Source organism: Cavia porcellus, unplaced genomic scaffold, assembly GCF_034190915.1.
Source record: "Cavia porcellus strain 051 isolate PalLab524CR breed Dunkin Hartley unplaced genomic scaffold, mCavPor4.1 scaffold_26, whole genome shotgun sequence".
NCBI lineage: Eukaryota > Metazoa > Chordata > Mammalia > Rodentia > Caviidae > Cavia > Cavia porcellus.
Window position 1 is genome coordinate 45091952 of NW_026947509.1, and position 13886 is coordinate 45105837.

Genomic DNA, 13886 nt, shown 5'->3' on the forward strand with positions numbered 1-13886 from the left:
GTGGATCAGTGATCACACCTCATTATTCCCAATAACCAAACATGCAAACGACCTAAATGTCCATGGACATGGATAAAGGGAGGCAATGTGGCGTTTATAAACTGGAGTACTACGCAGGCTTTAAAAAGAAGCAAATCCTCTCACTTGTTGCAACATAGACAAACCTGGAAAACAATATGCAAAGTGAAACCAGCCAGACACTAGAAGACAAATGCTGTATGATATTCCTTATATGGGGAATCTAAAAAGCTGAACTCATAGAAGCAGAGAGTGGAATTGGGGTGCCACAGAGGTCGTGGTCGGTAGGGGAAAGAAGACATGCCAATCAAGAGTACAAAATTCCAGTTATGGTATATGGTGAATAAATTTTGGGGATCTGTGATTGTGATAATTAACTGACTGTGTCTGCTTAAATGAAAAATGCCCCACTGCATTGGATGGGCACAGATATAGGTGTGGCTGAAAGGGTCTACTGAAGACAGAAGACCCCTCCTGGGTGTGACTGGCACTGACCGATACCCTTGAGCCTGGCCGTGGCTGAAGGGAGAGAAGGAGTGATCCTTCTGGTTCCGTGGAGGAATCCAGGCTTCACCTTCAGCTTGGACCTCGTCCTCTGGCCTCCACCGCAGACCCCTCAGCCTCTGGCTATGGACTGGCACAGGCACTGCAGGGAGCCCCAGTGTGCAGGAAGCCCATTTTGCACTTTTCCACACCTGAGTCTGTGGGCAGCCGTGCCATTGTAAGCCAATCTTGTGCATTCTTACACATTTATATACTTTGTATTAAATCTGTTCTCCAGTACAGGTGATGTTTCATTGTGTCAACTTGGTTGGAAAGTGACACCAGTAGACTTAGTCCAGGACCCTTCTGGGTGCTGAGAGGCGTTTCTGGAGATCCTGGCATGTGGGAGCACAAGAGTGAGAAGAGGCCGGATCGTACCATCCACCAGACGGGGGCCAAGAAGAAGGGGACCTGAAGACACAGGCGCCATCGGCCCTTTCTGCCCACTTCTGTGCCTCGTGTGCCACGAGCTGAGTGGTCTCCCCCCACCAGCCCGTCCTTGGAGCGTTGCTACCCAGGCACCAGCCGACCGTAGCTGGAGCTTGCAAAACCGTGATCCAAAATAAGTCTCTTGGCCTTTTGGTTGTTTTTGTCATGTGTTTTGTTGGGGGGATGAAAAGCCAGCACAGATCTAATGTAGATTGTGATTATTGTCCCTAATGCTGTATTGTTCATTTGACATTTGATTTTATGAGAGCAGATTTCAGTGTCCTCGCCACCCCTCCACTCACACTAACAGAGCAACTGTGGGCTTAGTACGCTCACTCTGGTGAGCATTACATAGTGCGCAGCAATGTCTTTTTTTTTTTTTTTTTTTTTTTCCTTTTTCAGATAGGGACTTGTCATGAGGTCCATTCTGGCCTTGAACTCCTGGGCTCGGATCATTCTCCTGCCTCAGCTTCTTGAGCAGCTGAAATGAACAGGTAAGTACCACTACACGCTGCTTACATCTTGACTATGTATAATTTTCATCTTGTTAGTTAAATTTTTTTAAAAAAATTAATAAACCATGGAATAATTCAGACTTGACATTTCCCTCAAGATCACAACTACAGAATTAGGATTTCACACCAGATCTCCTTTCTCTTTATTGAGAGATTTTCACAAAGCTTTATATCAGCTGATTATAATCTTCTAATGCCTCATTCTGTCATGGTCATCTTTCAACACAGTCACTAGAAGGAATTTAACTCTGGGAGTGAAAACCTTTACTGACTGCCGAGACAGGCAGGGTGGATTGGTTCAGGGCTCATTCATATGCTCAGAGGTGTGCCCTGGCTCCTCCATTTGTCCCTATTTGGTCAGGAGACCTAATCCACATCTGTCATGCACAGCATACACGTCAGCGGGCACTGCCCACTAGTCCAGGAGTCATCCCAGAGTCTCCCCTGCCGTGTTCATCAACCCTAATAAACACTCTTTAATCAGGAGAGGGGTACTTAGACCCTCTTGGCTGACATTAGCCAGGCAGAAGTCAACAAACAAGTGCGTAATCGTGACAAGACGGTTTGGTTTGTACTTTAAATTGATAAGGACCCTGGCAGCAGTCAAATGTCTGTGACCACACCCTATGCTGTTGAGCCTTGTCTGAAAAAATAACCCATTATTCATCTTTTGGCTCCCCAGTGCTGATGAACTAACGGGACCACTTATTGAGACTGTGTTGATGATTCAACATTCACGCTTCTCTCTTGTCCTTGAACTCTGGGGAAGGAGTTTTACTTCATTTGTAAAATAAAGGAGGTGAAAAATATGAGGTCAGCTTGCCAGTTCTGGGATTCCTGTACTCATGAAAAGAAAATTTACTCTGTAGTGGGTTTGAATGTACATTTTTGCTTTTAAGTGTGTGCATAAAGATTTCACAGATTAAATGCCCTCTTGACTAATTTCTTGCAGTGTTACAAGGAAGAATTAAATGGGACTAGATGGCATGCCAATGCAGACAGAATGGCACTTGAAAGGGTAATTAGGATTCTTAGGGTAGGGTGTGAATCACATAGTATAGTCTGGAATTTTGTTTTTAAACAGAATTCACCTCTGTGTCTATATTGGAAGTTAATGGGGTGACAATTTGCTATGCAAATCTCCATCTTGCTAATAGCTTTCTCAGGAGCATCCTAGCTGCATAGCTGTGTGTGTAGGATGGTAGGGACATGCTACAGGAGCTTTCACTGTAGCAGCTTAATGACTTTAGTTAAATTTGGAGCAAGGGCAGACCTTGGGGGCCTATTAGACTGGTGCTAGTCTGGAGACACTGGTAATAGTCTGGTGAGCAGCATAAGGAATCCTCGAGGGAGAGGAAAATGGCCCTGAGCCCATCATCCTAGTTCCACTGGTCGAGTTGCATTGATGGGTGAACAGATTCCCTGCACTGCCTGCTCTCCACCTGCCAGAGTTCTGAGATAGTCGGGGAAGAACACCTGCTATGATGGGTTTCTGAGACATACACCGTAGCACTCACAAGAACTGCTTAAAGGTATCTATACCTGATATTTCACCATTGCAAAAATTATAAGTCATCACGTTATTTACATAACATGAGCATCCTCAAGAAAAGAGGAAGAGAGTGGAGCAAGATGTCAGGATATGATTTTCACAATTGCTCCTGCAGAATCGTCAATTGGAATCACTATCTATGCATACAAGTGTTTTCTCAAGGGCTAAAAGAACCAGGGGAAGAGTTTCAAGAAGGAATAGAATGAGACTGAAGGATAGAAATATTACTTAAAGAAAATTTTTCTAAATCTAGAGAAAGATTTGATACCCAAAATAAGGCAATAAAAGGTCTTTATCCAGTTTCAGTCCAAATAAGATTACTCCATGACATACATTTGGTCTCTGCCAGGTCCACATTCAGATTCAGCCAACCATAGATCAAAGGATTTGAAAAAAATATTTCACTTCTGCTGAACATGCAAGAAACTTTTCTTGTAATTTTCCATCAAGTAATACAACATAAAAATGATAATTATTTACATGGCATTTACAATCTAGTAGGTATAATAAGTAATCTAGAGATATTTTAAATATATGGAAGGAAGTGTGTAGGTTATATGAAAATCCCTTGCTATTTAAACAAGGACTTGAGCACCGATGGATTTTGGTATCTGCAGTGGCAGGCACAGCAATTCTGTGTGGCTCTTAAGGGGCAGCTGTTTTTTTAATTACACTACCAAAAGCAAAGTCAAAGAGTGTGTCCTGAAAGCAGCCAAAGACAAGAAGGAAATAACATACAAGAGAATTCTAATGTGCCTAGTGGCAGGTTTCTCAGCAGGATCCTTACAGCCAGAAGAGGATGGGATAGTGAATTTAAAGTACTGAAAGGAAAGTTTCTTAAAAAGTACCAACCAAGGATACTGTCCCTCAGAAATGAAGAGGAGATAAAAATTTCCAAAAACAAAAGCAAGGGAATTCACTAGCACTAAACTTATATGAAATGATAAAGGGAATTTTTAGACCGAAAGAGATATTAGTGAGTAAAATGAAAACATGTGAAAGTAAAGTTGACTGGTAAAATATGGACAAAGTGAAACTCAGAATATTCAAATATTGTAATGGTGGTACAAATATCACATATATCATTAGTAGGAGGATTAAGAGGCAAGACTGATAAAATAGTAAATACTATAATAATTTATTGAGGGATATAAAATATAACAAGGTTTAAACTTATCTCAAAATTCAAAATACAAGAGGAAGGCATGGAATTAACATATGGAGACTTGATTTACTTTTTCAATCAATGTTAAATGATTACCATCTTAAAATAACCTATGATAAGTATATATTAAAAATATTTTTAGTCTTTTTGAGACAGGGTTCAGGCTGGCCTTGAGCTCACTTGGTAGCCCAGGCTGGCCCTGGCCTTACAGCAATCCTGCCTCAGCCTACTCAGTGCTGGGATTATAGGTGTGTGCCATCGAACCAGGCTATATTTTTGTAAGCTTTAAATTAACCGTAAGAAAAAAAATTAACCATAAGAACAAGCATATAATAGACACTCTCAAAATTAAAAAGAAAACAAACACACAAGGAGCTGAAATGAAGTACTAAGCAAAATTACTTAACCAGAAAGGAAGAAGATAAGAGAACAGAAAAGGAAAAAAAGAATGTCTCAAAAAAATTTAACAAAATGGCAGTAGTAAGTCCATGTCTCTCCGAAATCACCTTGAATGTAAACAGATCAATTTCTTTAATTAAAAAACAGAGTGGCAGAATGGTAAAACCAGACTCAATCCTCTGCTACCCACCAGCAATTCACTGTATCTGTAAAGACACACAGTCTGAAAATGAAGAGTTAAGAAAAAATTCCATGCAAATAGAAACTAAAAGGTAGGAGTAACTGTGCTTATATTAGGTTAAAAAAATGTAAGTGAAAAACTGTAAAAGACAAGGAAGGTCATTACAAAAAGCACCAAATCAGTAGGAGAGTGTACAATTGTAAATATGTAGGTACCTAGCTCCGGACTACCAAAATACACAAAGCTAATCCAAACAGACTTAAAGGAAGAGACGAGTGCAGTAGAATAATATTGGAGAACTGCCATAACAGGCTTCCAGCAATGTCTGGAAGTCAGACCATTCAGAAAAAGAATGAACTAAAAAAAGCAGACTTATTTCCCCCTTACTTACTTGTTTTGTGGCCCTGAAATGGAACCCTGGGCCTAATGTGCTAAACACATTTCTACCACTGGGCTACACTTTCAGCCTTGAACACTGGCTTAAAATTGCATTCCGTGAATGGGCAGGATAGGTATTCCCAGTTCAGCCAATCCAACAATTGTCCTCTGTTCATGAGATTGTGACCAGGACAGCCACTATGGAAACTGTTGGAATGTTTCTCAAAATATCAAGAATAGACCCACCATATGAATCAGCGGTCCCAGTCTGGTGTAGATCCACAGGAGAGAAAATAACATGATGAAGAGATGTCTACACCTCCGTGTGGATTGCAGTGTTCTTGGCAATAGCTACCATACAGAGGCAGCCTGTGTCTGTCCACGGGTGGGTTGTTAGAGGAAGTGTGGTAGATGACCACATAGAGTGCTTACCAAGAGGAAATCTTATCACTTGTGACAACATGGGCGAGCCCAGAGGACAGTGTGTTAAATAAATAACGCAGGCTCAGAAGACCAACACGGTATGATTTCACTCATGTGTGGAATCAACAAACATTGTAGACCTCACAGGAGTTGAGTGCAAAATGGTGCTTGTCAGAGACCGGCGTAGTTGTGGGGAAGGGAAATGGTGAAGCTGTTGCTCGAAAGTTTTATCATTATTTTTAGGTAGAAGAAATAATTTCAAGATTTTTGGGGTGCTGCACAGGGACTAGAGTTAATGATGATATATTGTAGTTTTGAAAAATGGTAGGGAGCATTCAGCATTGTTATCACAAAAAGAAAATAACCAGGTGAGATAATCAATTTGCCTCCTAGCTAGATTTAACTTTCACAAAGCATGTATATGTAAAATGGTCAATTTTACATGACAAATACATGCCATTCTTAGCTATCACTTAAAAATAGAAGAAATAGGAACATCTTAAATTTTGTCAGGAATTTGCAGAATAAGTTAAGTATCAGCTACTGCAATAAGCACAACATAAAATATTTATCTTATGAAATAATAAAAACAAAGGTAAATTAGATATTTTTCCTCCTGGAATCCTATCTTGACTATTTCCTCTTGAGAAAGGTTGGCTCAAGCCCAGGGGAAAAATGACAAAGAGTTTCCATGGTTTCACAGCACAGAAAATGAACTATGAGGATCTTATCGAGGCTGGAAGAAAAATAAAGACGTCTTTCAAAAAAGCTGAAGGGATAATGGGGCTATAACCACTTACACAAGGCAGCCTGGAATTCGCAGCGGCTCTTGATTGGATGTTTACGGGGATCAAATTCCCTTGCCTGATAAGCATAAAAACAATATCAAATATATCCATTCCTAAACCATAGGAAATGATGGAAATCTTTACGTGTTCATTAAGCACTTTTTGAAGGGTTTTTAAAGGCAATGGAGATAAACACGAATGAGGCACAATCCTCGGCCTCAGGAAATGGAGCCCTTCACGCCGGTGGGGAAGCAGCCAGGCGAGCCTGGCAGATTCTGCAGTAGAGTTATACAGAGGAGCTGAGCTCTGAGTGAGGAGGTGACTGATGTTTGAACGGCCCTGAAAGATGCGCAGTGTTTGTTGGTCGGAAGGATGGGCGGTTATGGTGCAGCAGGATGGGCCTGCCGAAGCCAGGGATGGAGAACAGGGCACTCTGGGTACATTAGGGCTTTGGCTAAAGGGAACTCAGCACACAAGGAAAAACTGAACATTTGGAATAACGAAGAGACTCCTGGTTATCTGTCCAGTGCTGCTTACCTGAACCTACACAACTAGTACCTCATGGTCCTTAACTAGGTATTTTACAGCTCTGTAGAGGTGAAAGATGAGCTCTGGTTGAGGGACAATATTGTCCTCTCCCTAAAAGTAGGCTTTGCATTCATCTAAAAATTCATTTTAAGGTTCTCAGTCCTGTGGTTTGTCTGTTCTTTACCCCCCCCCCATTTTAACTAGTTGTGATGTTTTCCAGGAGCTTGCTTTTAATTAAAGAACAACAAAAAAAGAGTTTTTTTGTTTACATGTTCCCTTTATGTTTGTAGGAGAATCATAAAATCACCTCTTTGTAAAGGAAGAAGGATTGGGCCAAACCGTAGAAGCTTTTCTGGTGATGCTGAGGAGATTAGGCTTTCTCCTCCAGACATGAAAAGCCAGTGAAGAGTTTTAGGGACGGGGTGTGCTGTGGCTTGGACCTAAGTGTCCTTCAGAGGCCCACGTGTGACATGCTTAGTGACCAGCGTGGTGTTACTGGGAAGTGAGGGGAGCGTAGGTAGACTGGGGGAGGTTTTAGGTCTTTTGGGGGGTGCCTCTGAAGGGAACTGTGGAGCCCTGGCCTCTTCCCTTTCCTTCACCTTCGGTCACCATGAAGTAGGCACCAGTTTCCTCTACCCTGGGCTCCCACCTTGATTTTCAGCCTTGCCATAGTCTAAAAACAAGGGGGCCAACTGAACAAGAACAGAAACTTCCAAAACTGTGGGCTAAAAGATTTCCTTTTAAAGCCAATTACCTCAGTTATTTTGTTAAGTAGTGGAAAGCTCACTAACACAGGGTGACATCTACAGTTTGAAGAGGTCACTGACAGTGCAGAGGAAGGGACAGATGCTGGAAGACTAAGCTGGAGAAACCAGTTAGGATGAAATTGTAGTAGATCGTGCTAGAGTAAACGCAGTTTGTGTTTGGAAAGCAGCTGTGGCTACACAGTTGCATGGAGAGTTACATAAGGATAGAACCAACACTGTAAAAACTAGATTCTTTAAGTATGAAGACTTTACCTGCTGTAGATCCATTAGGAAATTTCTCAAAACTGTTCGAGTGATGCAAGCCCTGGATTCATAACCTTCTTTGTTGCTTTCTGCATAAAGCTGGAAAAGAGCTGGGCACACAGGAAGGGAAAGACATATTTAAATCGCCTGCTCACATCTGTGAGGGGTGCATGCTGGGGATTAAGTTCTGGTGGGTGTGAAGAGAAGGGAAGACAGTGTTGCTTACTCTTGTGGAGCTCTCCGAGTCTATACCCCTGGACAACTAACAAGAACCCTTTCACATTTCAACCTCCTCGTAATTTAAGATCACGAGGTTGGTGAACAGCAATGTGAGGATCATCCTAGTTCTTAATGAACAATAATTAGCAGTGCTTAATTAGCAAAATCCCCAATCAAGTGTCAAGAGCACCCAGGGAATGGGTACAAGATCGCAGCAAATTCCATATTCTCTACACCTTAATCAACCATTTTTTTTAGATAAAACAAGCCCCTTGTGCTGAGTCTGTGATAAAGAACGAGAGTCATGTGACAAGGATGGAGGAGTGGGCGGAGAAGTTTATGCCTTGGGAGGGCGGGTGGGGGGTCCTCTACACTTCACAACACCCCAAACCCCTTTAGCTCACCTCTGTATTTTGTCAGAGGGCTGTCCCCCGAGAGCGCGATCAAGGCAGCAGCCACGGGCAGAAGCTTGAGGACACCCACCCCTGTGCTGCACGGGAACAAATCACAGAGACAAGAGAGGAAGTGCACGGTTACTCTACAAGACACTGTTTATAAAAACTGTCACTATAGGGCTGGGGATTTAGCTCAGTGGCATAAGTGCCTGTCTGGCAAGCATGAGGTCGTGAGTTCAATTCTCAGTATCACAAAAAAAAAAACCCTGTCACTATCAGTGGACACTTCTCACACAGTGGTATCGTTCTGGTTTTTCATGGTCTCTTTTCCTATCAGTAGATTTGACAGAATGAACCACTGAACTAAAATCTTTCACTATTCATTCATTCTTTCAACAAATATTTCTGGGGCTGTGGTTACAGGCTTTTTCCTGCTCGCATGGGACAGACAGTCCCAGGACTCAGCTGCCTGAAACCAAACAACAAAGATAAGGGCCCAAATGAGCAAACATGATAATAAAATAAATAAATCCTTCGCTATTTGTGGGCTCTAGCTCAGAACCTCATCTTCCTTCGCCCACTTGCTACATAGTTTGCAAATCTGCAGGACATTTTATCAAAGGCAGGAGGGCTGTTCTCAACGTGCACAATGGTTGGAATGATACTCCAGAGCTTAATGTGGAAAGAGGCAAAAATCAAGAAAGAAATCACCTGCCAGTCTGTTTCTATGTTATTCATACAGTTAAAAAGTAAATAAAAAAACTAGAAAACAAAGAAAAGAAATTTGCCATGATTCAAATGGTGCCTGCCTCTGGGAAGCAGGCTTACAGGTAACATTTCTTATTTATTCTTTTTTTCTTTACTTTCCACGTACTTTATATTGATTACATTTTTTACACATTCACTCTAAAAAATGAAGTCAACCAAATCAAGATTCCATAGCTTCCAAGATTACATAAATGCGTGTGTGGACGCTGATTGGCAAAGCCACTCACTTGGGGACACATGTAGTAGTTAACCCTTGGCCAGGGTCTAACCTAGTTCTTTAGGTTGGTTACCCGTGCACTGGCTGTTCAACCTGATTCTAGCTAAACACAAACTAAAGCCGTAATTGATAATGAGTTACAAAGAAACATACTACTAGGGAGTCGAAACAAAGTGTAATTTTAAATAGCTGGAGCTGTAGAATTGTCCTTGCAAAAGGTGTGCACACTCCTCTGGAGGGGAAATGATTCGTATAATATAAGGTTTTGTCCCTCCTTTTTGCTCCTGGGCGTCATTTATATCAGTGGCACTGAGAAGCCCTCAGACAGTCTCCGCATGGCACATCCTTCTCACCTGTCAAACATGGCCATCAGGAGGCTGGCGGTGAGTTCTGAAGCTCTGGGGTGCACCTGTTCCGCTGTTCCCACCCTGGCTCTCCAAAACAGCTCTTGGAGGACCCGCAAAAGCTGTGGCACAGAAAGGGAACCCGTGCCAGCTTTCCAGATGCCTGGGTGCAGCAGGACCTCCTGAACCAAGGCGCTGCTGACCAAGTCCACTGTAGGAGGCAGGTGGAGAATTGAGCCTTCGAATAAAGCACACGGCTTCCCATATGTAAACAAGAACACTGGATGTTTGCTATGTTCTTTAAAGGGAATTAAACACAACCACTTAGCGGACACATCGTTCTTGCGTGTGGTTTAGGCACTACTATTCTGACGGTCAACTTTATTTTGGGGAACTATGCTTTGAGATACTAAAATGTAATCAAAGTTTTATTGCCAGCGTAATCCTTTTGAAGAATGATGTTAAAGGGGATGAGAAGTGAGAAACTTGAAGTATAAACTTTCTAACCAAGTTAAGACACCGTGGCGGTAAGTTGAGAGAAAATCTTTTGTCTTTCACATTAAGTGAACTGAACAAATCAACCTTGTGTGCTCAGGTCACCTCTTCTGCCTGCACCTAGCTGGAAGAGGAGAGCGTGTTAGGAAGTTAACTGCAGCAGTTAAAGTCCACAGTGATCTTTGTGAGAAGTAATAGCTAAATTCTCAGACTATTTTGGTACCACTCTTGCCTTAGAAACAGTATTTTTAAAAATCTTGGTTCCATCAATATTATGCTCCAGAGAAGGCAGTTAATAAAACTGGAGTGGTTCACAAAATAATAGTTTATTACACACAGAGAGATTAAACACTCCGTCTTCTAAAGAAGTGTACAACGAAATGACTAGCCAGGCATTTCCACTTAATAAAGCAATTTCCGGTTAGAAACTAAACTAAACCAAATGGAAGCAAAACTACAAACTAAAACTAAAGAGAAAACACAAGTAGCTCCAGGAGGGCAAACACTTCTTTTCTGGCTGTTCCTGCTGAAAAGCTCACAACACAATCATCCAGCCCTTAAAGCCACTGTAAGAGCCACACCCAGCTCCTCTTCCCAGCAATTAAGCTTGGATGTTATTTTCTTATGCCCACAGAACAAAAATGACTTAATAAAAATTTACAAGGACAATATCATAGAACTTAAAAAGTAGAATCCATATAGGCTGCTTCTAACCAAAGGATTCAACAAATCAATGAGCTTCGTGATTTAACAGAGACTAAAAATAATGACTGAATCAATGAGGAAACGCAGCTGCGCCTCAGGGCGTTTGGACAGCTGCTCTGGGAGGGTGCTGTGTGCAGACCTGCAGGAAGGGGCGGCGCAGCCGTGCACTGCGCCTAGGCAACCGTGAGCCTCGTCTACATGGAGTGATGTTTTTTTAATGCAAAAATGATGAACGTGAGTGATTAATAATTTTAGGTATGCTGAGTGCCTGAGTTTATTTCATTTTGGGGAGTTTTAAAGGGCATTTTCCTAGGTGCTAAATTTAACCTGGAAAAGAATATAAGAAAGCCATAGTGTTCAATCAGATATAAATATAATTCAGAAGGGAAATTCCCTAGATGATTTTAAAATTTATGGACTAAATATATTTTATTTGCACCTATCTTTGCTTGGTCAGTTATAGACAAGAAGTACGCCTTGAACATTCAATTTGAAATTTAAATTTTTAATTTTTTAACTTAAATCTGCGAGTACAGATTCTTAGCTAGCCTTTTTAGTAATCTTACTTGATGTTGATATTGATATTCTGAAAGGAAAAACAAAAAACAAAACCAAAAAACCATAAGACCCCCAAAACCAAATAAACAGTGTTTCTAGAAGCCTAATAGGAAAAACAAAAAACCTGAAATCCTCATCCCCGACCATTTCCCATTGTCAGCCATAAAGCCACACAATACACCTGCACACCATCCAAGCACATGCCTCTTCCCCTCGGTGACAAAGGGGCTCGGTGTAGATACCTGCCCGGGAGGGGAAGGGCTGGTTTCTTTATGATCTCAACGCCATACATCACCAAGCTCAGGTACTTCAGCTGTTTCAGGAGCGCTTGTACTCACACTGGCATAGCGTTTGCAGTGATCATAATTTGAAGGCTGTTCTACAAATGGAATTCTCACTACTATGAGGAGTATCTGTAAGGAAATTATAAATAACATGTGTAAGAGATGGTCTCATTAGGTAAACCCCACACCATAGAGGGGAATCTTTGAGATCATTTAGCCCCCAATTAAAATGGAGAACTTTCTTTTCTAGCCACAAATATGCTGTGGATAATAATGTACTTACGGTCTCCTGGGACTGGAAGTGACCCTAAGAGTACCTTTGGAATCTACCAAATAGAAAACTTTGTCAAAAAGTACGGAGTCTTCCTGCATCAATCTTTTCAAATTGTACAAAAAAAACTGTAGGCTGTAAAAGCCATCTTGTCGGTGTATTCCAGTTTTAGGTGTATACATCTATTTAGGCATATATGAAAAAGACCCCAAAACTATGCAAAGACTTAATGAAGTCTTCTCACATGATCCTGATATGATTCTAAGTCTTTGAAATACAGTAGATAAAAGTTCTGACTCTTATGGATTTTAACTGTTAATAACATCCACCTAATTGTTAACAGTTAGGCAACTCAAATACTGAAATTATTGGTGCTTTTACATATTTTGTACTTGTCATCATTACCTAAATTGTCTTTAAAGGGCATATATTATTTTTATAATAAAACAATTATTATATCTTATTGCTTTTGTACCAGGAATCGAACTCACAACCTTGTGCTTGCCAGGTAGGTGCTATGCTGCTGGGCTATATCCCTGGCTCTAATAGCACATCTTATTTTGAGTGGGCATCACTGCATCAGTGGAGAGCATTTGCGAGCTCTCACCAGGCATTGTGTGTTACTTACCATTTCACAGTGGTCAGAGAACAGAGCTCAGGAGCCCACCATGTCTAGTTCTACTGATTCCTTCCTGTCTCCTTTAGGGTAATCTAGTTTTTGATTTGCAGTTTCTTCACCAGATCAATAGGGTTTATAATGCATTCCTTATAGGGTATTTACATGACTGGAATAAGGACATGAGTAATACCCTAAATTGTTTCTGTTACTTTCCTTGAGGACCTACAACTTAAATTTGTTCCATCAGTCTTCCAAATTTGATTTCCCATTTCATTTGAGACACAAGTAACAATCTCATGTCTTTTGGCTGTTTGAAAACAGAATTATTTGTTGTCTAAGACTGAAAGATCAGTCTTCATATCTAGCAAAACTGAAAGGTACAAAGCAGATCATCCCACCCATTCATATCCTCTTTAGAGTCACCAGTAAAGCTTTGTAAGACCTTAACGCTAGTTGTTTAGTTAACTTTATGCACATGGAATGGCCTGTTCTGATTATTGTTAGTATAAAGTAGTGGTCTTCAAAATATGGCTCCTGGGCCAGGTCATTAGTACCGCTTGGGCATTCTTTCAAAACGAAGATTCTGACAATACAGCACCAGGTCCTCAGCTCCATGCTCTGATGGGGGAGGGGACCCACCAACATTTGTTTCAGTAATAAAGTAAATCTTACGGAAACTAAGGTTTGAAAACTATCTGTGCAGAGGGAGTTTATTGATTCTGGAGCACCCGTCTTGGATCCAGCCAATTTGCAAATGATTCTTAGAGATAATTTACATAAATAACCAGATAATCAGCAAATCCTGATAACATCTGTGAATGTCCTCCTTTCCAATATTTCTAGCTTGTGTGTATAGATTAAAATTCCCAAGTAGAAACAGCAAGTACGTTTCAACCCATTACTCTGTTCCGAAGCCAAGCAACCCCTGCTGATTTGCTGGAGGGCTCTCTTGACGGCCTGCTTTGTTGGAGGCAGTGTGCAGGAGGCAGTGGAGGCTCTGTCGCCCTGTATTTTATTATTTTGCTCCAGACTAGTGACGTGTCATAGGGCTGATATAGAGCATTCTTGTTTTTTTTTACCCC

At 41.3% G+C, this 13886-nt stretch overlaps 1 protein-coding gene across 1 annotated transcript in view; it reads right to left on the minus strand.

The window, feature by feature from the left end:
- Nucleotides 1-13886, minus strand: part of Dytn (dystrotelin) — a 50090-nt gene that overhangs the window by 30450 nt on the left and 5754 nt on the right. Inside the window, 4 exon segments of the mRNA XM_063236649.1 lie at nucleotides 7939-8039; nucleotides 8553-8638; nucleotides 9882-10083; nucleotides 11969-12043. Coding sequence (XP_063092719.1) covers nucleotides 7939-8039; nucleotides 8553-8638; nucleotides 9882-10083; nucleotides 11969-12043 — 464 coding nt within the window.